General features: G+C 36.7%; 2 protein-coding genes across 10 annotated transcripts in view; both read right to left on the reverse strand.

Moving 5' to 3' along the window:
- The window catches only part of LOC310729533 (NACHT, LRR and PYD domains-containing protein 3-like), a 191,808-nt gene that overhangs the window by 26,206 nt on the left and 138,725 nt on the right, over nucleotides 1–26,877 (reverse strand). For 4 of the 9 annotated variants that reach the window (XM_083547818.1, XM_083547816.1, XM_083547817.1 and 1 more), the window contains exon 1: nucleotides 196–519. In XM_083547818.1, coding sequence (XP_083403944.1) covers nucleotides 196–350 — 155 coding nt within the window. In that variant the 5' untranslated portion in view covers nucleotides 351–519. Of the gene's footprint in view, nucleotides 1–195; nucleotides 521–600; nucleotides 673–2,240; nucleotides 2,272–26,877 lie in introns of those variants that run through there. The other 5 variants (XM_083547813.1, XM_083547810.1, XM_083547811.1 and 2 more) reach the window with 4 other exon arrangements.
- On the reverse strand, nucleotides 9,507–26,337 carry LOC310729462 (calponin-3-like). The gene is made up of 7 exons (XM_083547636.1): nucleotides 26,148–26,337; nucleotides 13,872–13,993; nucleotides 12,924–12,990; nucleotides 12,647–12,784; nucleotides 11,768–11,884; nucleotides 11,458–11,604; nucleotides 9,507–10,545 (listed from the first exon to the last, which is right to left on the reverse strand). Exons 1-7 carry the CDS (start codon nucleotides 26,202–26,204, stop codon nucleotides 10,201–10,203), a joined length of 993 nt encoding a protein of 330 aa, XP_083403762.1. The 5' UTR covers nucleotides 26,205–26,337; the 3' UTR covers nucleotides 9,507–10,200.

The raw sequence follows: 26,877 nt of genomic DNA on the forward strand, positions 1-26,877 counted from the left end.
CTTTTCATATTTTCCCCAAAACAATACAAAGACATTGATTTATTTTCAGAATGACAAAAGTACAAAGAAAATAATTACAAAATAATAATAATAATGATAATTAACAAAATAAAAACAAATACATTTCACAAGAGTATAGAATTTTAAAGGAAATGTAAAACTTGGTGATTCGATGATAAAAAATAAAAGACTTACTTCTCACACAGAGGATCAGCTTGGTGTTTAGAAGCTAACGTTTCATACTCTGTCAGCCCACTCTTGGGCACTTCTAAAGGTGGGCTCTTATTCATAGCAGCCATACTTTGTAGTGAAACTTTCTGTGTACTAACCTTAATACAGTTTGACATCATACATCATAACAATACAGCTGAAAGATAACATTAGCACTTTGAATTCAGATATATTTTCTTGCTACAAGTATAATCAATATAATTAAATTCCTCCAAAAAGCCAAGGATTAATATGGAATGCAATCCATTAGAGTAAACAGAAGCCTATAAAACATTTAGCACGCTAAAGACATTAACAATGCATATATGTCTAGTTCTTTTTTGGAGCTAAATATAAGGACATTATTTGCAAAAAGCCCCCGTTGTTCCCATTTACTCCTTGATTTCTCACTTGAAGTAATCATCTTTTTTTCCTCTGCTTTTTTATAAAGACTTCTGCTGGCTTCATTACTTTAACATCCGGGTTGTATCTGTTTCGTTTTCTCTCTTGGCTCCACCTAGTCTTCATGTGACTCCACTCTGTCTGTAACCCTTTAACTCCTTCTGTCTCAATCTGTTCACAGTGCAAACCACCAGTTTTTCTCCAAACATTACTCAGATCCTGGTAGAATAAATTCAATATAAGGTTTTGTGTCTGCATGCTGTAAAATTGTTCAAGTAGCCAAGTAGCTCAAGATATACTCACAAATACAGGAATGCTTTTCTTTAGTGTTTCTTACAATCTTCTAAACAAGAAAGTGGTAGAGCAGGGGAAAAATAGGGAGTGGCGAATGAAAGATAACAGAAGCTGAAGGTACACAGTCAAATAAAAACTGCTGACGTTTCAATATTTATTGAAAGAATGTACCACGTTTGATTTGAAGATAACTGGCAAGAGATTGCCGTCCCACAAATGACACATATGACATTAAGAAAATAGCAGTCAGACGTCATGTGCATTTTAAAGCTGCTTATTCTCCCCTATTGTGTTGTTACATTAGTTAAATAGTGTTTAAATTCCACTAATGAGATGGAAGTTGCAGTGGATGTATCAAGTATGGATGTATTTATATAGAAATATTATTAATTATTATTATTTCTTTCTTTTTTTTGTTACAATCTCAATGTTTTTCACTGGTAATACTGTAATTATTTTTATTTCTTAGGACAGCAGTGACCCTGACATGAATTTTGTGTATGTGACACCCTTGTTGACTATTCCATCTTTGGATGGACTGATATGGAGAAGCTGAATTTTTGTTTTTACATCTTAATGTCACTGCTGGATTAAGTGGATTCCACAAGCAAGGTGTAATTACCGTGTAGGCCAACCACAACAATCGACTTTAATGCCCGTTGGAAATGTTTCTAAATGACTCGAGAATTATAATAGAGAGATGCACAATTTTTTGGAGTTATGTTATAATAGAGGTGGTGGAAATCATGGTCCACTAAGCCAGTCAAAGATTTCCACATTGCTGTGCTGATGGAATCATTTATATCCAACCTAAACTCTCATGAAAAACTCCCACCCCAAAAGGTTTCAACAAAAAAATTCAATCTGTCAAAAGAACTTGACTTTTATTACAAGTAAAAGCGGTGAATTCATGAGATATCAGTGATCTTGTCCCCTTTTGTTTTCCAGACCTGCATGATGCATCATGATGCCCTGATATAGTTTACATCAATTAGAAACGATACACGATAAATACACCTAAAATACACGATAGCCATATTTCCATGTATATTCTATATTTATTAAGGTTACAAAAAGTAAGTGTCTGTCTGTCTGTCTGTCTGTCTGTCTGTCTGTCTGTCTGTCTCTCTCTCTCTCTCTCTCTCTCTCTCTCTCTCTCTCTCTATCTATCTATCTATCTATCTATCTATCTATCTATCTATCTATCTATCTATCTATCTATCTATCTATCTATCTATCTATCTATCTATCTATCTATCTATCTATCTATCCTCTTTATAGAGACTACAAAGTATTTTCTATCTCAACACTCTTGTCCTAATAGAACATCTAACCTGGGAATGCTTGATGATTCTTGATGAAACTTTATTGCTCAGCACACTGTAATAATTTCAGACTTCATTGTAGATATTTTGATAAAAAAAAAAAATTAAAAATCACAATTACACATTGCTGATAATAAAGAAACAAACTGTTTAACAGTTTGATGTTTCCCTGTTCATTTTACAGCAGTGTATTTTTTATTTTTATTAGGTACAATGTCCTGAAATATCTTGATAACAATATATTTTATAATTTGCATTTACACATTGCTGATAATAATGGAAAATATTTCTTGGTTTACTATTTTGCAATTCACCTGTTCCTTTTTAACTGCAAAACGTTTATATAGGACTTTATTACGTACTAATAAATAAGTCATTATTTGATTATTTACCTGCTGGTTTGCTGGAGCTTTGAATTCATGTTTGCAGTGTTGATATGCCTTTAGCAACCTCATTTCACTCTTTCTCTCTGTCCTCTTTTTTTGTAAAGGCATTGAGGGCAGTGGGGCAGTGGCTCCAGCCAGCAGGTCGCCCTGTGAGCAGATTCTGATGCCAAACATAATTCCTATATTAAACAAACTGGTAATTATTATAACTATATTATCACTTCCTATAGACATGATTTGTACTGTTTGTTTGTTTGTTTTATCACATTTATATATATCTGATTTAAATTATAGATGGCAGATTAGATTATTCTCCCTTCACTGGCTTCCAGTAACTGCACGTATCAGATTCAAAATACTGATGCTTGCCTACAAGGCAAAAATGGACCAGCACCATCTTACCTCAGTGACCTCATCACTGCACCACGCTGTCTGAGATCCTCCAGCACTGCTCGACTGGTACCACCTTCTCTCAGAATGAGAGGTAAGTACACTTCAAGGCTCTTCTCTGTTCTTCCTGAAACACTTAAACTAGCACTTTCCAAGTTTGCTTTGTAGAATTCAAGAGTTATAATTATATTAAGTTTGTAATCTTGTGTACCAGTGTAGATTTATTCATTGCTAGAGACACAAAGCACTTTTCTATTTCGCTCTGGACAAGGGCGTCTGCTAAATGCACCAAATGTAAATGCAAATGTAAACATATTATATATACTATATAATTATAATGTCAGAGCTGGGATTAATACAAATTCATCAAAATACAAATCCCCCCTCTCCAAACATTAGTTTAAATAAATTAATATTATGTGGCCTGTCTGACATTTCATACTGCATATTCAAGCATGTTTTCATCTTTAATAAAAAAAAAAACCTTTCTTTCCGCGTCTCCCACTAGGGGTCGCCACAGCGGATCATCCTTATTCGTGTTCCGCATGTACGATTTAGCACCAAGTTTTTACACTGGATGCCCTTCCTAACGCAACCCTCGGCAATAAGAGTGCACTGGCTTGTGCAACTATATTATATATAATATTTATGCTTTAATTTAACTATTTTACACACCGTTACACTGGGTTATGTTTTCATCTTTAATAAAAAAAAAAAAAAAAAAAACGGTATTGTGTAAGAGCACAGATGGTACTGAAAATGCATTATCTATTATATATTCGTACACAATACCGTCTCTTTTTTTTTTTTGCTCACTGACAGGTATCATAAAAATGACTAATAATATCCTGGAAAAAAGCTACGGTTTCCTAAAGGCGTAAGAAAACTGCTTGTCTCAAATTAAATCATGATTAAAAAAATCCGTAATATTTTACCTGTAGAAATGTATATTTGTGGCATTTAGCAGACGCTCTTGTCCAGAGCGAGGACAAATTAAATTTTACTACAAAGTTTTTGCCACATGGTTTATAATGAGAATGCTGGAAGTGGGGGGGGGGGCTAGTGGTAACTGCTGGGGCTGCAGTTTCCTTAAATCCTTATGGTGTGAAGAAAAACAATTCCAGTGTCATTACACTTTTATATTCACTCGACAGCCCCAACTTAAGCATCTTCCCTGTACTGTTCCCTTAGTGCTGCATTCGACACTATAGACCATGATCTCCTCCTAGATCGCTTACAAAATTACATCGGCATTCAGGGACAGGCATTAAGCTGGTTTAAATCCTACCTGTCCGATCGTTACCATTTCGTAGATTTAAATGGAGAGCTATCCAGGCTAATGCAAGTAAATTATGGCGTGCCGCAAGGTTCAGTTCTAGGACCCCTGCTCTTCACAATATACATGCTTCCGTTAGGAAACATTATTAGAAGGCATGGAATAAGCTTCCATTGTTATGCTGATGATACTCAGCTATATATCTCATCTAACCCAGGCAATACAGCTCAATTAACTCGGATAACTGAGTGTGTTAAGGAAATAAGAGATTGGATGACCCATAACTTTCTACTTTTAAATTCTGATAAGACTGAGATTTTGCTCATCGGCCCAAAAACTAGTATACAGAAGCTCCAGCATCTCAACCTGCAGTTAGACGGATGTTCTGTAACCACTAGTTCAATGGTAAAAGACCTGGGAGTTTTATTTTAGACAGCAACTTGTCTTTCAAATATCATATCAACCAAGTTACAAAAACAGCCTTCTTTCACCTTAGAAATATTTCTAAGTTAAGAAACATGTTGTCTATATCTGATGCAGAGAAGCTTGTCCATGCGTTTATGACCTCCAGAATAGACTACTGTAATGCATTACTAGGTGGATGTCCTGCATCATTAATAAACAAGCTTCAGTTAGTCCAGAATGCAGCAGCCAGAGTTCTCACAAGGTCAAGAAAATATGATCACATAACCCCAATCCTATCGTCCCTACATTGGCTTCCTGTTAAGTTTCGACTACAAACTATTACTTCTCACTTATAAAGCACTAAATGGTTTGGCTCCTATGTATCTATCCAGTCTTTTAACACGCTACAATCCGCCACGCTCCCTGAGATCTCGAAACTCTGGGGTTCTAGTAGTTCCTAGAATAGCAAAGTCCACTAAAGGTGGTAGAGCATTTTCACATTTAGCTCCTAAACTCTGGAATATTCTTCCTGACAGTGTTCGGGGCTCAGACACACTCACCCAGTTTAAGTGCAGATTAAAAACATATCTTTTTAGCAAAGCCTACACATAACACACATCACATATCATAACTTTGTGCTCCAGAACATCTGATCACATGCACATTATCAACTTGTGCTGTTAATATCATGAACAGCAGCTACGCTAATTCCTCTCCATTGCTTCTCTTTCTCTCCCCATCCCGAGACACCCTGAGGTTTGGCCAGCTCCAGTCACGTCCCACCTCGTGATGATTACGGACCTTTGAAGAAGTAGATGCCGAACTCGCAAACATCCCGAACCATCTAGAGACGTACCAGTGCCATTTGGATCCCGCTACATGTGTGGAGTTTGACATTGGACCTCCTGGAGTGTTTAAAGGCTCTGGCATGGAGAAGCTGATGCTGGATCTGTGATGATCACAAATGCTGAGGTTATAAAACTAGGAGCTACTAATCATATAGACTGTATAAGACTGCAGAAAGAACATTACTTATAATCTTCAGTAATCATGTTAGTTCTCACTCTCCAGTGTTCTGTACTGTTGAAAGATTTATGATCAAACTCTTGATGTCACCCAAATGAGGATGGGTTCCCCTTTTGAGTCTGGTTCCTCTCAAGGTTTCTTCCTCATAACATCTAAGGGAGTTTTTCCTTGCCACAGTCGCCACGGCTGCTCATCAGGGACAAATTCACACCATTCACCTTAACTGTTGATTTGTGTAAAGCTGCTTTGAGACAATGTCTGTTGTGAAAAGCGCTATACAAATAAACTTGACTTGACTTGACACCTGCTTATAATCAAAGTCTTAGAGCTAAAGAATAAATAATTTGTATTCAAAACTTAAACAGTTAGATTGCTGCAGTACAGAGATTACAGAGATACAGAGATTAGGATGACCAGTCTACCATTAGCACTGAAGAAATACAGTGAAACATGAATATTTATGAAGGTTAGAAGATTTGCCTGTACTCTGATGACAAAAAAGCTAGTTTGTTTTACATATAACAATAAATGCTTCTTTCTGGAAAGTCTTTGAAATTTTGATTGCCTGCTATACGGTAATATGCTTAAAATGATTTATTATGAAATATAAGCTATAGAATAAAACCCCTGCCGTCTAAATTATGTCTAAAAAATGTCTAAATTATTATTGTAATTATTATTATTATTATAATGACTTAAATAACTGAAGTTAAAAAATATAAAATTACTAAATTATTATTATTATAAATAAGTAGAATAAGTATATAAGTAAAAGTTATAAGTTTCCCCTTTTTTTTCCTCAGTACAAGAAAAAGTTCTTCTTCATGGTAATCTCATTTAATCCAAATTCTGTCTACATTTTTCCAACATGAGCTCAGACACGTCCCGGAACATAATTCAGACTCTTAAAGCAGAACTTAATACCACAGACACGGAGCCATTGTTCCAAATGATGCTCAAATTTATAAGCTCTAGAGAGTGTTAAAGTTTTATACTTAAATTAAAACCAGTCAAACAGAAAAAGACTGAAATCTACAAACGTGAGATCTACAGTGAAAGAGAGAAGCTGAGAAAGATACAGCAAGAGAGTGTGGGATGTTTCCAGTCCCTTCGCAGCTGTGCATTGAGAGGAATTCCCTTTGAGCAACAAGTGGAAAATATTCCTCACCAAGTACAAAGCAAAGTCTCTCTCCTTTAATGAAACCACAGCCGGCTGTTCTTGGATGGTGATCCTTCAGGGACATTTTTTTTTAACCCAGTCTGATGATGGAGTGGTAGAATTTTTTTTAAACATACTAACACACTTGCTTGATTATATATTTCACAGAAATAACATGGAAACTATTTTCACTTTTTAACCTGCTGAGTTTATGTCGTGTAAGAAGCCGGTTTAACAAAGAAGTGGTGGAAACGGTCTGATTCTTACTAAGTGTGGTTTTCTGCACAATGATGTACAACTATGTGCTGCAACGAAACAGATATAAGCTGTATTTATTCAAATAGTGGCTGTCAAAGCATCTGTGAATCTCTTGTGCCTTTATTATTTTTCTTCATCCAACGTAAGAATGAACCATCACCAGCATTAAAGCCATGAATGAAAGGTGACAGATGTTAATAACCGAAGAAAACTTTCTAATTAGAAAACTAATTCTATGAAAATATCTGTAACATATAAGATACTATGCTGTATTATAATATTCAATATTATAATATTAACATTTACATTTAAAACTATTCGTTGGGTGTGTTGCAAACTAATTTTAAAATGCTTAACTTTGTGGTTGAGACACAAAAAAAAAATCACTTTCGCAAATCCTGTCATTTTCAGATTTATGTGTATGTATATATATATATATATATATATATATATATATATATATATATATATATATATATATATATATATATATTAGGAAGATGATATATAGTGGAAAATATAAAGGGTTTTCTCAGGACACCAAATTGAGGTTTTAATCACTTTCAGTCATACTTTTAAAATCATTATAGTGTGTTAAAGACTTCAAAACATTTATACTTTAGAGTAGGCCTACACTAGGCCTGAAATAGAACAATTACAATTGTTTGTAGACCTTCTAACGTCCAAAACAGCTTTAGGATTGCTGAAGTTCCTCACATGAATTAAAAAAATATTCTACTATTCGATTTATTAATTAATTTTACTTTTTAGACATGAGATCCAAATCCTGTTTGTGTGTGTGTGTGTGTGTGTGTGTGTGTGTGTGTGTGTGTGTGTGTGTGTGAGTGAGAGAGATCTGCATATATCATTACGCTTATTTAAATATTTTTAAGAGGCACCGCATGTGTCCATAAACTCTTCTTAGCAGCAGATTTGATGCAACCTTGCTCAACAGGACCCCCTTGTGGAGAAACTATTAATATTTGTGGTATATTACTTGCAGAGATAAGAACAAATACTGTACTTCGATACTGTAGTAGATTTTTATCAAAGTATTAGCACTTTTGCACTATTGAATTTTTACATAAATATCAGTAACAAACCAGGCTCGTTACTTTAGTTTAAATCTATTTGGTGACATGATCATTAGTTTTTCTTCTCATTGCACCATCAGCATCAACCTATTAATTATCATTGCACAACTTTTTCAACCTCCCACTGGTGTATCATTTTTTGGCTATCACGCACCACAGATGTAGGCTAACCTACATCGGCTAACAACAAGCAAGGCAGAAGAGAGCAAGAAATATAGCTAACATGGATGATACAGAGGGAGTCAGCAATGTAAACATGACTGAGAAAAGAGACATTCCTGATCATCATCATCTTTTCTCATTTTTAATTCCTTTGTATTCATATATTAATATGACATGAGGTCCAGTTACCAGCATGACACTAAAACAGGTAGTAGTAATTGCTACTTTTTACTTTACTTTTTTTTTTTTTTTTGTGTCAGAGGCCAAACTTCTTTACTTTAACTTGAGTGAAAGAAAGAAAAAAAACATTTACCATAGTTTTAAAAGATGATTATGTGCACTGCTAATTGAGTGAAGGATGTGTGCACTTTTGCCATCTCTGATTACTGGAAATTTCACTTTCCACAAGAGAAATCCAAATTAAGTGTGTGTGTACTGTTGCGCACAAGCATGGCATTTGGATTGTACTGAAAGGCCAAGTTGCTAGGAGAACCTGTTCCATCGCTCAGCTTCTGTTCTAACTGAGAGCTGTATTATGATCAGGCCCGAATATCCACACAAAGCAAGACTTATACTCTGGAGAGAAAAGGAGGGAGGGGGAGAAAATCTGAGCTACTGGACTTTTCCCATGAACCTATCGGGCAGCCAGCGTCCTTGTCATGTCTTGCTGAGCCTCTGTAGTAGGACAGGCTTGGGCTTACTGGCATGGATGCAGGAGGATTTTGGCTTTAGTCCACACACACACACACACACACACACACACACACACACACACACACACACACACACACACACACACACACACACACACACACACACACACACACACACACACACACACACACACACACACACACACACACACACACACACACACACACACACACACACACACACACACACACACACACACACACACACACACACACACACACACACACACACACACACACACACACACACACACAGTCCCTAAGAGGCAGGAGATCTCATTCCGGAGGCAGCATATCTCTACTAAAAAGAACCCTGTGTATAAGAAGCTCAAGTTCTTCTAAAGACCACAATACCTTTTCCATCACTGCATTAGTTATGAAAGACAAAAAAACAAAAAACTATGGCTGTAAGTCGTATGTAAAAATTTATTCATTAAAATTTATTTTGACAGGACTATATCATGACAGTGGCAATAAATACAAAAGGAGAGAATACAAAAGAAAAAGAAAGGATGCTTAAAACAAAGATATGGCACAAGTAACAAAACCACTATTAGATCGAATGAACTAAAGGGACAATGAATCTAAAAGAGGCTTTGTGATTAAACGCGAACGCTAGGGAACGTGACGGCTTCCTGTCTGGGCATGGGAAACCTGACTAACTTTCAGGAAGAGGTAGCCCCTCCCACTATCCTTGAGCCCAGAGTCTAAGAGCACAAACAGCCAGAATGAGATGAACATCCCGAAATCATACTAAATCAAATCAAAAGACTCTGAGGGAGAGGGTAGACTCTTTGCATTTCACAAATACCCAGGTTAAAATGGTCTTAAAACAGGGTTAAAAAAAGAAATAAAATAAAACACAGAAGAACCAAATGTTCCAAACATAATTCTCAGTTATTAAGGAGAAGAGAAAAAAAACAATACTGATAATCTACACAGGAATAAGAATTAAGGCAACATTTTGATCCCTCTGCATCAGTTTATAAGGCCAGCAAGGAAAGAAATCTTGCTCTGTTGAAATAAGAACCAAAATTTCTTTGGTGCTTATAGGATGGGGGTGGGGGGGAATCTTGATCTGAACACTGCAATTCAGCAATCTAATAATCGACACCCTGGTCATAGTGGCCACGGTACTCTTCATATTGCGGCTGGTACTCATGGTGGTATTCTGCTTGGTAGTCAGCCTGGTAGTCTGTGTCGCTGACCTCGGAACCGGTGGTGCCTGTGCCCTGGCTGCCGTTTGTGTGTGTTCCGGGCTCTCCGGTTGAGGGGCAGTACTTGGGGTCGTAGATCTGCCTGCCTAGGCCATAGGCACTCATGCCCTTCTGTGAAGCAGTTTTATTGGTGCCCATCTGCAGTGAGATGGTGGAGTTGTCCATCGGCTGCAGAGCCACCTTCTGGTCAAAGATGTCTCGTCGGGTGCCAGGGGCGACCATGCCAGCCTAAAGACCCGAGAATGTCATCAATTTCAGAAATTGCAGAAATTATATATTTTCACTATCAATATCATTTTTATGCACTTTAATTTTCTTCTTTCTGTCACAAGTTACTACATTTTGCATGTCTTTCCTGTTTTACTCTTTCATTTTTGACCTTTTTTCTGTTTTTTTTTTTACACTGTAAAGCACCTTGTATTAGATTTATTATTAAAACTAATAAAACCATTTCACTCTATTGGTTCATGCTACAGTGAATACACAGCTGAAACTGACCAAAACACACCTACACTGTAGATCAGGAGGTCATCCAGACAATGCCAGTCATCCAAAGCATTTCAGATGTTATCTCAGGGCAATGGCTGCATCAGTGCAACTTCTACACTATGCTCTGCTTTATTGCCTCAACAAAGCCGAGTCAATAAAACAAACCTTTTTTCGACTTGCATTAAACAGCTATTAGTAAATGACCTAGATTTTAGACCCATTTGTGTATACTCAGTAAAGAGTTGTGGAATTGAACTATTGGGTAAAAAAAAACTCCCACTCATGTGTGTGTGAATCGTTTTGGTTCCTTTTCTTCTCTTGAACAGCTAAATCATGGCTAAGGCATTTCCACAAAAAACTACAGTGACTGAGGTAAAGTGAAACATCCTGAGAGTAAACAGCTTCTGCCTATTACAATCACGTTTTGTTTAAAGACAATATAAATAAAATCATTTCATTGTGCTTGTGGTAAACATGTTCTCAAAAGAGCATGTTTAATGTGGAGTACATCAACTTTTTCTCAAAGCTAAGCAGCTAGTGTTCTCTCCAAACTTGTCCAGGTGGAGACACTATTCTAATGCTTACAGTGGGATCAGAGATCATTTTCAGCTTGGGGGGGGGGGGGGGGGGGGGGAGAAGACAGCGACATACCTGACTTGCTCCCTTATTGGTGCCCATCTGCAGGCTTATAGTAGTTTGGTCATATGGCTTGTCGGTCTGGGACTTTGGGTCGTAAAGATGTCTTCGGGTGCCATAAGCAGTCATTCCAGCCTGACTGGCACATTTATTCGTCCCCATCTAGACAAATGTCACAGAAACAAAACATCAAAGATGGGCAGTGAAATGAAAGTCAAATCAACAATAAATAAATTAGAGTAGAGCAATGTTACACACACGCACGAGTATGAGAATGCATCAACACTGTGTGCCTAAATAAACAAATTGTGATGATGCGCCGCACCTGTAACCCAATGACGCAGTTTCCAGCCTTTAACTTCTCGTCGTTGAAACTGCGTTCCTGCTTGTCTGCATACTTTACGCCGATATCAACCTTGGTGTCCAAACCTTTGGTCTTTGCCTTCGAGTCAAAAGAAAAGTGATGATACAGAGGGAAAAAAAAAAAACAGAAACATTGTGTTAAATGGTAAAGCCACACATGGACCAGATTGTTTTTACATTGAGATGATTCTTGCAATGCATCAGTCACTTTTGTGTACACACACACACACCCCACACACACACCCCACACACACACCCCCACACACACACACACACACACACACACACACACACACACACACACACACACACACACACACACACACACACACACACACACACACACACACACACACACACACACACACACACACACACACACACCTGGAGCAATCCAGAAAAGTACTGGGTTAAAAGCCCCATGTATCCTGAGTTTATATTTTAAATGAAAATATCATGAAAAATTTTATTCCTACAAACATTTATCTGAGACTATGTCTGGTTCACCCCTCCCCACCAAGCCCAAATTTTAGGACTCACAGCTGAAATGCCCTCCCTAAATTTTAATGGTAACAGTTACACACACGTTACATTAACAGCAATGGGCCTGAAAAGCCAATCTGAATAGTACACAATGGTGGTCCAAATAAAAAAAGCTCAAATTATGAGCTATTTTTCTAAAACAAAAAAAATCAAACAAATGCACATACAATAAGAAACCTTTCACGGTTATGTAATCTTTAAAAATAAACTGAAGTTGAAATTGGATACCATAATGCATCTAAAACCCTAATGTTTTGAGCAGTTTATGATGATTTTTCACCATGCATCAAAGCCTTACCATGCTAGCCAGGGCGAGCAGCGTGGTCTGGACCTGTGTCATGTTCCCATTCTCAAACAGGTCATTGGCCTCAAATATGTCATTGGGCTTCAGGCCATATGCAAGAATGGCTTTGATAAAGTTGCCCAGGTTCTCAAGCTACATGAACAACAGAAAAGAGGATTTGTCATCATAAACAGTTGTGTTACAAGATTTACTTTGCAGGCTAGCTTACACACACTCTTGCAATAAAATATCTAAAACTTGCTTTTTAACTACTAACCTAGAAATACCTCACCTTATGCCAGTTCAGCTTGGAGTTGTTGATTTTCCTTACAGAGCCAGGCTGAAGTTTGTTGATCAACCTTTAAATAGTGAAAACAGTAAGTCATTCACTTATCATCAGGAACTGCTTTATCCTCTTCAGGGTCAGAGTGAATCTGGAGTTTTTCCCAGGAACACTTGGCACATATTGGGAATGAAGGCTGAATGGTATGCCAGTCCATCAACAGCATCATGCACACATTTACACCTAGGGGCAGTTTAGAGCAACTAATTGACATTAGGGAATTTCGAAACCCAGACGGCCTGCGAGAGAAAGTGAAAGTCCACACAAAGTTAGCTACGATTGAATGAGCGACCCTGAAGAAATAGCAGCCCAAACAATAATTCACACTGGTTTAGAAATGTGTGTTAAAGCACATGATTAAGACAATGGTGACAGCTGCAAATAATACAAGTTGGGATTGTTGTGTTCTTCCTCATAGTAAATAGGACAGAAACAACACTGCTATGCGGCCTGAAATGTTTAGAACTACTGCAGGCTTCTGAGTTGTGCAAATGTTTATGTGGTTATCCTATTCTCCAGAGATTTTGAGGTCAAATCCCCATGATGCCACAGCCATCTGTGATGGAAAACCAGTCTGCCGAGTCATGCTAGCCAATCGGAGGCATCCGCTAGCTGATATGTAAATAATAGGCCAATTAGCAGTCTACGATATTGCATAAGCAGCAGTTCGGAAAGAACTGACATCCTCCAAAGAAAACAGGTTGGTAGACTGTAGATGGGAATTTTCTGAGAGGAAATATAGAGATAAATGTGCAAAATATGGAAATAAATATAATATATTTGAATTGGACATTTTAAATGTCCAACCTTCAGAATTTCCAAGCATTGTGAAATATGAAAAGTTGTCCTGTACTGACTGAATGAACCATTAGTCAAAAGAAATTAGCAACAGCTTACTCGCAAAGGATGCCGCCGTCCTTCAGCCCCATCTGAAAGTTCTCTCCGATGGGCATGCCGGTGACCTCCTCGATCCAGTAGCGCAGTTCCTCCTCCTTCTGCATGTCATACTTCTGAGCGATCTGAGAAAGGACGATCACAAGCAGAGTGTTGGTTTTACGACAACTGATTCTATCATATTTGGCATTGATATGACCGTGGGGTTTTGATAGCTATTAACTCAGTCTGCATGGTTATGTCAATTTCTATAGTAACAATCTGAACAGGGATTTATAGACTGGAGAAGAAAGAAAGAAAAAAAAAAAAATAAAACATTTATTTAAAGATCTCTGAAGTTCAGGGCTTAGTAACAGCCATAGGTAAAGTTGAAACTAAGTTTGCAGAAACAGGAAAGTCTATATTGTGTGGTTTATTGGTAATCTGTTAGTCTGCATTTTTATTTTATAAAAAAAAAAAAGTGAGGCTGGTAAGGAAATATACTTATCGCTGCTATAGCTTAAGTGACAAGATCTAATTTGTTTTGTGGATTACAAATTACATGTAGGGCATTTGGAAGATGCCCTTATACAGAGCAACCTACAAAGATGCTCTACAACATAACTAGAAACACGTGAAAAGGTACCTCGTGCAGTCCTTTAATTAATAAAAGAATTGCAAATCATTGGCAGGTTTAAGGGTGGTTGTTTTATAATTTTGTTTTATAATATAAAAATTTTATAGTTTTTAGATATTCACCCAGCTGTTTTACTTCAAAGGAAATAAACACATCAGATTTGTGTTTAATGGCTGAACAATGGCTTGGTGAAACTTACCTAAAACGGGGAAAAAAAGTTTAATTTGTGGCATATTTCTTTCCAAGATCTTGTCCCCCAGTGTGTGCATTTTTTTTACTTTTCACTATATGTTTATTTGCTAGGAAATTAAAAAAGCTTGGTAAACAAGTTGCTGGAAATGTATAAACCAAAATTTAAAACACATACATGGCATTGAACAACAGCTAGCATTTAGGTGGCAACATCATCTGTGCTTTATGTTATTTCTTACTTATGTCTGTATGTAAGGAGTATGTACCAATGCAGCACTACCAACAACAGTTAAGTAAATTGTAAAAGGGGAAAATAGACAGCTTGCTTGATAACACCCCAAAGACAACTGATTGCTCTCCTGGCCTTCAACCAAATGTTACATAATTCCCCTTTTGGATTATTTGAATATCAAAATTAGGCAAAAAAAAACCCTACAATACTGACACTAGTATTCTCAAAAAAGCCAAATGTTGTGTAAGTTTTCATTGCTGCATTAAGGTACAAGTCACAGCTCTGACAATATGGTTTAAGTTGAGTTCTATGTTCATGTGAGTGATCTGTTTCCTCTCAAATCAACATCCCACACATTCAGAACATAAAACATGTGAAAAACAAGGACTCAATTTTATGTTGTATTGGTACTGGATTTGTTGTATTGGGGTTGATGAAGTTGCAAAACAAACAAAAAGAATATAATTTTTATTTAACCAATTCAGTCCTACTGTTTAAGTCACTGGATGTGAAATCTGTGGAAGCAAACCGTGGCATTGCTATTCCAAAAAAATATATGCATTAGTCTAGCGTGATAAGTTTTTTTCATAAACACTAGGGATGTAAAATAAATAAATCAACTAATGCGGACCGGTTTTCTAAATATAAAGCAACTTAGACGTCAATAATCCAAAAACAAAACAGTCTCTGAAGTCGAGCTACTGGAGTTTAGGGTTAGGAAAATGTTTTTCCTCTTTACCCCAGCCATCTTTATGCAGGATCAGTGCCAAGAGCTGCACTGCATACAGGAAATTGCATTGAGAGTTGTCTGACCTCTGACCCATGGCTTTGGAGTCAGCTCTGGATGCAATTTCCACTCTTCAGAACCAATCCACAAAAGACAACAGTGTGCAAGAGTAGCATTATGGGAAAGTTATATCTAAACATTTTTAAATACTTATGCCAGTCATTAAAATATGTACTATACATCTTTTAATGGAACAGTTGTTCTATACCTGCTTACACACCTGTTTCGTGATGCAGATGTGACCTTATGAGTAAGCATAGTGTTTAGAACTAATAAATTCTAATAGCATGTTGTTTGTATTTACAGTTTTGCGTGTCAAGCAAATGCTGACTGGTTGTGCCAGGAAGACTCAACCCAAAAAAGCAATTTTTTTCCCCTTAGTATTTATTTCACATTATTGCCTGGCATGTCTTAGGCTAATTTATTTGACTTGACCTCACGTAATATTTTATGTTTATTTGAATACATTTAAAACCCTCCCAGTTAACCAAAAAAACTGCTTTGTCGCTGTAATGAGCGCAAAGTATCCAACACCTCATACAGGTAATACTGGTTAAACTAAATAACGTTCTATTTACTGCACAGCAATTAGATCTGGTGTCTTTTTTTTTTATCTCGATTGTTTCTTTAAATAAATATGGGAATTTCAAGTCAAATTTTTATTTCTCTTCCTCTACTGGGTCAGATCATATTTGGTTGTGTGTGTGTGTGTGTGTGTGTGTATATTATATATATACACACTGTTTACAAAATTAAATAAAGAACCAGAAATAACCGGACAACTGAGAAAGTAGTAAGGCATAACATCCAATCAGCGACTGATCAAATATGAATAATGCATGCAATATACTCAGCCAAAATACCATATTTTGGTATTATTAATCAAAAGATTGGGGTCATTAAGAGGTCGACTGAAACAGCACAACAAGCAGCAGTGGAATTGTTGAAGGACTTCCTTTGCATGTTCAAACACATCTAACAGTCTTCCCTGCATGCTCAACAAGTATGTGCTTGAAAAGCAAAAGCAAATATATTCTGCATGCAGTATTGTGGTGAAGCTCAATTCAACAAGAGAACAATCATTTGCACAAAAACTTCCGCAGTAAACATCCAGAGGAAAGTGTGGCAAAACATCACCCTGCAGTTATCACATTCCCCTTTAAAAGTTTACTCACACTGGTTTAAGAATACATGATTCCAAACAGTCATTGGTGTTGGTGAAAATTTTAGAAGATAATGATCATTACTCGGTGTGCAAGAACACTTATGGAAATGTAATGATCAGGTCAGGACGTTTACAACATCAATTGACCAGTTAAAGAGCTTCCTGTTTGCAATAACTATTACCAAACGTAGTATGGAACAGCGTTCGAGGAAGGAAACCATCACCCTTATGTTACAATAAACAAAAAACAACCATGTTTTCACAAGTCATAATGAGATGCTTTATCTGTACATCTGATTATAACCAGAGCCTCATCATTATGGCTATGTTCCTGAAAGTTTCACACAAAAGTGCCTGGAGTTTACACTGTATGGTGCAAACAATAAAAACATCCAGTGAGCAGCAGTTCAGTGAGTATAATTACCTCATTGATGCAGGTGGTCAGAAGAGGCTAGCCAGAATAGGTCAAAACAACAGGAAGGCTACAATAACTCAAATTACCACACTCTACAAATGTGGTGAGTCATAAAGCACCTCAAAAAGTACAATACACCAACATTTAAAAGGTAGAATAGCGAAAGCAACAGCACACAGCATTGGTTTCTTAGGCTACAGAGGGCACAAAAACTGGACAAGTGGATATTAAGTGTTTCATAAATAAATAAATAAAATTAAAAACAGGGTGATTTTTCAAATTTCAGTAGAATTCAAGTCAAAGGGCAAAAGAGATCCTTGGTCAAATCCCACAAAACTACATTCTTATAAGCCATTATACACAAAGCAAACGAAAATTACTTCAGCTGATCCACACTCCTGTTGCCTCACACCTTCTTGCACTAGAACAAAAGGAAACAGAGTACTAGAACATCCTGAAAAAAAAAAGTAGTACAGCAAACATGTGCTTAGGTTTTATGCCTTTAAGAGAAATACGATATTTCTGCACACTAAGAGGAGGTAGAACTGTTTATAATGAGAACCGAGTGGTGTTGAATTGATTCCTTTTGCATGAAAATCAACCTAACCTAAACAAGCAACAATCTGTCTCAGGGACTTTTAGTTGAACAGGTGCCAACAATGCTAAGAAGAACGTGGGGGCAGGGACATTCATAGATGGTACAAATTGATAAACACCTTTTTTCTCATAGATGTCAAAGGCACCCAGCTTCATGTTTTGAAAAAGGCAGACATCTCTGTCCCAGCCTCTCATTTTCAAATGGTACAAAAGTGACCAGATTTGCACATTCACAGGTCAAACCACATCTTTGATGAATCAGTGTGTGAAGAAAAATTAATTGCTCCCAGAAGTGAACATCCATCTTTCCTCCCATGCCTTCTCTCTTTCAGTAATTTGCCTTTTCACCAAAAAATGTATTCCTGCTTAGCTGCAGTTTCAGCTAAGACAGTAAAAACAGCAGTTTCCATCTTTACTGGCATCAGCAAAGCAGCGGATTAAAAATAACAAAAGTTTATTTTGTAGCAGGCTATGTTAAACCTCAGTTAAAGAATTATGATAGAGATAATTGGGAGCTGAAGGTTGCTCTTTAGAAGGATCACTGATCCAGCCTTTTCTTGTTTAACCGAGGTTATGGTATAACTGGATGTACCTCAGCCATGTCAGCGCAAGGCCAACAGGAAGCAGCACTTCAACAAAAGCACTCTGTTGACTAAACACTGAGGTTTCAATGTGACACGGTATAAGTAAACACCACAGGGCATTGGCATAGTGTTCACCACCCCCTTCACACTCAAGGTCTCCTGGGCTGTGGGAGAGGTGATGCGACAACAGCAGCAAAGAGAGTCCAGATGGCTGAGAATCGGGGGGGGGAAAAATAAAACCTTTACGTTCTTTATATAGAACAGAAAGAACCGGCAGAAAATTAATCACTGCATTGCACTTCCTGTAATGACTAGAACAGGCAGATCTCAAGTCTCAAATACTTAAAGTGAACACAAAAAACACTGGAATAGTGAAACACAAAAGGGAAAGACATGAGTGGACCCATGTTCTCGTCTGCCTTTCTATACTTCCCGACATGACCTCATTCAATACACACCACTGACACAGCAGGTGAAAAGCAAAATGATGGACAAAAGGCAAAGTAAACAGCTATGTTGAAATAAAGGCACACCTACATTCCAATATCGTTTTCCACACACACCGTTGTAGACTTCCCATAAGTGTATTGCCTTGTGATGTAAAATTGGACAAAGTGGTGTTTAATACTTTGTAAGTTTGATAAGTGACTGATTAAAAATAACTTTCATACAGCAGCTTTTTCTTTACATCCAAAGCACACTTTTAGTGTCCTAATCTCATTTTTAACTCTTAGTTTTTAATTAAAGCTAAAAGGCTAATGTAGCTACAAAAATTTCATCAAGCTACCAGTTTAGCATCACTAAATACACTTTTGCAGGGCACCCATGCATAAAGAGCATGCTTTGTTAGCCTTTTTTTTTGCTCGTTACAGAATCTAACATCACAAACCATTCCAACATCTGAGAATTTGTACCTCATATATTAGTACACAGAAGTCTGAAGCATAGAAAAATAATTCTGGTTCAGCAATAAGTATTTAGAGACGCAGCTTGCACAACAGTACTTAATTTTAAAAGACTTGACGCAAGTGTGAAATTGCTAAACCATGCTAGAACTTCATAAAAGTAAACTTAGCCTCAAATGTTATCTTTTCGTTAAATGTGCTATTGTTTAATTTGGATATTGTGTATCCAACACTACCTATAAACCATCATACTAAACGGGTAGCTGGTAAATAGAATAGTATTTATCAGTTAGCCGTTCAATGTTATGTAGCACACTACACACTATATAACATGTCGCAAAGCTATTTAAATCAATCGGCTTTTGGTAGTTTAATATATTTTACCTCACTACACTTTAATTCGCTCATCATACATAAATAAATATTTGATGGGGTGGTGTTATCAATTTGTCCTTCTGTTTTCAGTTAACATGAATGGTATTAGAAGCTGATCTCAGCAAGTCAATGGTATAATTCCAGGCAATGAAAACAAAGTCCTTCCAAAAGCTCTAAAATTGATTTTACACACCAAAAAGATCTGAAATCACTCGAACACAGCATGCAATATGAACTAAAAAATCAATTTGAGGGACACCCATTAGAATAGGGTTTTTTTTTGTATAGACAATGCTGTATTGTAGTTAGTTACCCATTATTTAATTAAGCCTAAGCATTATGTAGTAGTAGTAGTAGTAAAAAACACTGAAAAGAAACCTTTTAAATCAATGTTTTGGGGGATTTCAGCACAAATTTCTTATCCAGAGTGACTAATAATATTTAACATTATACAAATGGGCCCCACAGTGAAAGTTTGTTAGTGATGAGATTTAAAATCATGTCTTTCCAATCAGAAGTCCAATGTCATAACCACTGAGCACTACTTCATCAAAACCAATTAAATGTGGGAAAAAAATAGATTAGTAATTGATCATCGAAAAAATCTCTCATTGAAAATATACATATTGGCAATCAAAGTTATGACCATTTAAACTCTGCCTTTGCTTAAAATATTATATATATATATATATATATATATATATATATATATATATATATATATATATATATATATATATATATATATATATTTTTTTTTTAAAGGCATTCGCCAGTACATACTGCTCCCTCATGTCCTGATGTGATGATCAATAAACACACAGAAGGGGGGAAAATCAATGTGGTAAATACAGAAAAACTGATCTACAGTTCAGTGACCTCTGACCATCATGACAAAGACCACCACCGACAATCCCACAAAGGAAAAAAATGTCCACACTCAAAAAGGTCAAAGGTTAACAGCAAAATTCTTTCCAACTTCCGCCTCTTTAAAGATGTTTGGTGTTGTGTGCTCTCCAGTAACCAAGGGATCAATCTAGTGTCTTCACATGCAGCCATCTCCATTCACACAATAGATCCTATGTGTTTGGCCTTGATTTGGTTTGTTTGGGGGGGAGAAGAGGAAAAAACTAAGTGCCAGATGAATCAGGAACCTCCAGGTCAACCATCATTTTCATCCCACTATGTTGTCAGTTTCTGTACTCTACTCAGTTCTTATCAACATGGGGTTTGGTGTGAACATGTTTACAGCTGTGGTTTAATTTTACGGTAAGATGAGCAAACAACTTCAAATGCTTCAGACAAAACCTACAATTTCACTCTATCCTGTATCTGTAACACCTTGTGAACACTCCAGTAGTCATTTTACACACCAGATTATGACACACCTGTTTAAATTCAGCCTGCTAAAAAACTAATATATTGCTTTGCAGTACATGCCATAATCTGATATAGCCTTTAAAATATGGTGCAAATATGGAAATAGGGGGAAAATTATAAAACACCACAAGGAAGTATTAAAAAGAGCCCCCAAACCCCCAAATGAACAGAATCACTAAAAATCCTATCTGAAAGATATTTGAAGAAAAACCTGTTTATTATGCAGCAAGGTATAATAAGGATATATAGAATCTGTAATGTACAGCTAATAAATATAAATAAGTAGTGACAAATGTGCAGATGCTGTTGAGCAAGTACAGTAAGAAAATATAAATATACAGTAAGAAAATCTATAGGTGAAAAGTACATTTTCTAAAAAAAAGTTGTTCCTTTACTTTCCAATGTAATTCCTATATAAATTAGTTCCTTATAGAAATTCTTACCATATCAACATGTATTCTAATGTTACATGTTAAAAAGTAACATTAGAATAAACACAATATAAACCTGATTCAGCCAGCCTTACTATAAGAACTGCTACAGTTATCTGTCATACCTTCTGACCAATCAGAATTAACAATTCAAAAGTGGCATCACAGCCTGCAAATAGCCCAAGTGTTCACACAAATCAAAGTATCACCTTTAAACTCTAGTAGCCCTAGTTACATGACTCAATCAGCAGCTTTGAATTATTGAGATACCTGAATAATCAGCATTTGCAAAAGAGAACAGGAAAATTTCAAGGAAAATGACTTCAAAACACATTGTGCAACAAACAAACTGCTAAAACAAAACTGACAAAAATAAACTGATTATGCCAACAGAATGACCGCTTGTTGTATTGATACGGTTTCACATTTACATACCTGAGGGAGAAAGTGATTTGGTTTCAGATAGACGTGGCACTAGGCGAGTGTGTGATGATTAAGAATGAGGTGTGTGGTATGCAAATTAGGTTTTAGACAGTTTTAACTAGACTTAATTGGAAACATGTTAAGCATGCCAGCCTCTTTGCCCAATTGTTTGCCCAATTTGTTGAACAAATATTCACATATTAAAACGGTCATAAGTTCAAGATTTGATAAGTTTAACTTGAATGGTATGTACTCCAAACTATACATGGCAACCGGATTTTTATTCCCCTAGTGAGGTAATTAGCCGAGTAGTTATAACATGAAGCGAGTTAGTGTGTATATGAAGTTTAATCTAACTGCACAAACAGCAGGTAGTTGTAGTTTGCTGAATGTAATTGCACAGAGGAAAAAAAAAAAAAACACTTCAAATATCTTTTTCTTCACTATTTTCATTTACACAAAATAGAAGAAGTTGTGAAACACGCCGACTTTTGGTTGAAATTGCAGAGGGAAAAACAGCGTATGTTAAAATGACATTAAACTTGAAATTCAACAGTTGAATTTTTTTCAGTTTGTCATTTTCATTATCGAGTTCTTTAGTGGAAAATCTGAGTTCTGTATTTTTTATTCATTAGGGGAAAGAACAATCATCTGTTAGAGACTGGAAAGTTCAACTCAGGTTAGCAAGTTAACAATGGGGCCTAATACAATGTGTGTCTCAAATATTAAAAACAGTTCAAAGAAGCACTAAATGTTTAAAACCTTAAATGTAAATTTAGAAACTTAGCAAAAAATTAATAGTAATACAGTAGCCAAACTAACATCTGTGAAACAACAATGATAACTGTAAAAAAATAACAAAGATTTAATTCAATACCCAAACACAAGCAACAGAATGCAACATGGTGCAGACAGACCAAAGAACCCATTGCATGCTTGGTTCACATTCACATGGGCTGCTGTTCACAGATGCTTGTAGACACCCTATAATTTGGCATGAGTCATTTCCCGTTAAATCTGCTTGCATGTGATGACTGTATAGCCAATAAGAGTTCATTACACGACACCTGGCTTACAGAAGTCTCACGTAGACCAAACAACAAACTCTTATAACTACAGCATGCGGCCTAGTTTGTGTAACCCGCATTGATTTAGTATTTACTGCAATCAACTGATACGTTTTGAACCCTGAAGCTACATCCTCATTAAAATGGATTTTTATTTGAAAAACATCTTTTTTCTCTACACTTTACACACTGGGGTACTTTCAATTAAGAAAAAAGAAAAGAAAAAAAAAAAAAAAAAAAAAAAGAGAGGTTGAGCAGAGCTTTCCAAAAAACACTCTTTGAAGTGGATTGATTTGCAAATGCTGTTTCTGCACTCTGGTTGTACGATTGACACAAAAAAGGAGTAAAAAAAAAAAAAACACTGGTATAATCAAAAATGTTAATTAAAAAAAATAAAAAAAATCATTATAACCATTCGCACTTAATGTATGCACGTATGTAATATATTCACACACACACACACACACACACACACACACACACACACACACACAGTATACATGAATTACAACGTGTTGAGATTGCTTTTTTTTTCCCCCCAAATGGGGAAAGAACGATCACTCGCAACTGGTATTCTCTAACTCAATATCAAGAAAAAGCACAACCAGAAGAAAATATGTAATTACCAAAAATGAAGCCGGCCAAAACAGTTTATGGTTTACACTGATGTAAAGTTTTTTGATATTTCAGTGTAAACCTCTGCTCAAAAAATGCCATTATAGAAAGGGACGACTATTTTTCCGACTCGGATACAGATTTAGATTAAAGTGGACGCAGCCTGAAATGATGCAGACTAAAATGAACGAGGGAGTCGATACGCGGAGTGCGACATTCTGCACATCGTAAGACGACAACTGTAGAATACAAGTGTAATCAATCCACGCGTGTTGAAATCTCTGAATAATGAATGCACCGTTTATAGTATATGGTGCTTCTGAATATCAAAGTAGTTTAGATTTGTATCTGCACTCCCACTTCCTCAAACACGACCCATGTGCGAGCGCATGCCTCAAGACGTAAATGTGGAACAGTGTGACTTTACGTGCCTGAAATCAAGTTTTCCAGGAAACTACATGCTTCACATATCTATCTGAGATTTAAAAGAATTTCTCATTTACTGCGCTGTTCATTTTCGATTGCATTCAGATTACAGCACATGGCAAATTCTGTATTAGGGATCTAAATTTGACACCCAGATGTGAAAGCAAGATAAAAAAAAAAAAAAACAGGGCCAACATTAACCTGGAGCTGTGGCCCCTAATCAATTATTGGCACATGCTTTTTACTGACAATCAATGCTGGTTTTTTTTTCAGCAAACAGAAAGCTCCCACCTCAAGTAAACGTGCGTGCGTGCTAGAAAAACTCCACACCTGCAACATGCATTTCCCACTTCGTCACAACAAACGCAGACTTTTGCTCATTTGACTTTCAAAAATGACAAAACTTGAGGAACAAGAGTCACTTCAGTGTTTCTCAGAATAGCACTTGCCTTTTTTTAAATGATCTCAATACATGTAATTCATCTATCTAGGGAAACACGGTAAAAACTAGCGCTAAGAATGACTCGATTCTAGGAATGCGTGTGCAAAACTAAGCTAACTTCCCCAGCATCAGTTGACAATGACACCCTTTGAGCCATTATCATATAGGGGAAACTCTAGAAGTGGCAACTTCTTTAAAAAAACAAACAAAAACAAACAAACAAAAAAAGAAAAAAGGGTGCTGGGTCCTGTATGTAGTTGACAATCACTTTTAGAGAAGGGAAAGAAAAAGGGTGAGCTCACTTCCTGGAGGCTTATGGCCACAGCCACAAAAAGTTGCTTCCATTTTGCTTGAACTACAGTATACTCGAGCTCAAAATGGCAAAGTAAAACTGTAGGAGATTTTCCCTTTTCCCTTTAATTTCTGACTTTAAGCTTTATAGGTAAACTTGCAGAAAACTTCTTACCAAAAGTAGAATCAACACTGCTCAATCTACAGCTTGATAAGTAATTAAACATTTTGTGACCCCCGGCATGTTTCATCTTGAATTTTATATCAAATATTTAAGAGAATATTCATATTTCTAGCTTCTCCCTCTGATGAATAGTTCACTTGAGCCATAGTAAATGATTAAAAGTGTAATATTTGGGTTCTACATTGGCCCAAAAGCATACGTCAAACACTAAGCAAAAAAAAGGTGCATAACACATGCATGCATGCATAATTCATACATCATTATGCAAAAGTAGCTGAAGCATGGAGGTGTTGACCAGGTTCCTTCACCTAGTCTGCTCTTTTTCTTCTCATCAACAACTGGGCAGCCTCCACCCCAGTGTGTCTGAGAAAAGCCTTGTAACCACTTTCTGAACAAAATGCATCACACACAGACTTCACAGGAATCAAACCAAATTGCATATTATTATGCATTGCACCCTTTTTTCCATGCCCTCAAGCTTGAACCTCCTCAGACATTCTGCCCTCCAAACATTATTGATCATTATAATGCATGCCCTGTTTGATTCATTCACCCCATTATTAATGCAAGCCTAGGCTTTGACCTGGATTGGACTTTCACGACTCGTCACAAATAAACGCACGTGCTCTTCAACTACAATGCATTCGTGGCAGAAAGACTCCTGGGTTTTTTTTTTGTTTGTTTTTTTTTAAGCGTGCGTTCGATTTAATCGTAAATCACGACTTTAAATCGTACACCGAGTTCATCATTGTCTTGTGTAGGTCTAATAACGTGTATATGATCATGCACAAAAAAAAAAGTTTTACACGCAGTGTGCATCTGTACTTTTTTTTTCCAGAACCTTCTCAGAAACGCGTGAGTTGATGAAGAGAGGGATAGAGGAGAAAAAAAAGAAAGAAGTGATGGGCAGGACAAAGAGAGAAGCAACGAAGCAAAAAAAAAAAAAAAAAGAGTCCCACCAAAAGATTCTATCAGAACTTTGATGTTGAAGCCGAAAGCGGCTTCGAATATTCGATTATCGCAGAATTCGAGCATTGTATAGCAATCAAACGCGAGGAGATGAAAGAGATGAAAGCGGCCGATGAAACAAAGTAACAAACAATTCCACTTCAAACAAACAAACAAGCAGTAAAGCAGTTCTTCGAGGCTCACCTTACTCCTAACTTCAGCCGACAACCCGTACGCGGGTCCTTTGTTGAACTGGGCCATTGTGTGTGTGTTTTCGGGGTGGATGGATTCTGAGCTAGATGTTTGCTTTAATAATTGAAGAAGATCCTCATCAGCACGACGCCGCGCGGGAGAAATAGGCTACGTGAGTCTGGGCTGGGCGGCGTGGCTCTACCTCCTACCCCAGAGAAGGCATCTAATATGGAAGGCCAAAGAGTTCAAAATGCATCTTTTTTTTTTTTTTTTTTTTTTTTTTTTTTTTTTTTTGCTGGGGTGGGGAGATTAGATCTCCAACTCTCCTGCTTTGTACTCTTGAAGTATACAATTGTTCCTGTATCCAGTGACGCATCGAACCAGCAGGCTTCTTATTTAATTTAAATTTTATTTATATTCCTTTAAAAAAAACCTTTTTTTTTTCAAGGAGATGGTGTGATTCTAATCTGTTTTTTCTTCATCTTGGATTTTTTTAAAGAGTTTACACTGTGAGGTGTCGATCTTCTATTGTTCATGCGTTTTAGTGAAACGCATGAAAGCATTTGTCACAACACCAAACTCTGAAACATAATGCTCTGGTCACGTCTGTCTCCAGCATGATCTGGTCTCCAGCATTTGGATGTGTTGGAAGCAGGAAAAATGGCCAAGCATGAGAATCTAAGTGACTTTAAAAGAATTTCTTTGACAAATGATAGCTAGATAATAAATAAAGAAAAAATGC

The sequence above is a fragment of the Silurus aristotelis genome, assembly GCF_946808225.1.
Source record: "Silurus aristotelis genome assembly, chromosome: 8".
Taxonomy (NCBI): domain Eukaryota; kingdom Metazoa; phylum Chordata; class Actinopteri; order Siluriformes; family Siluridae; genus Silurus; species Silurus aristotelis.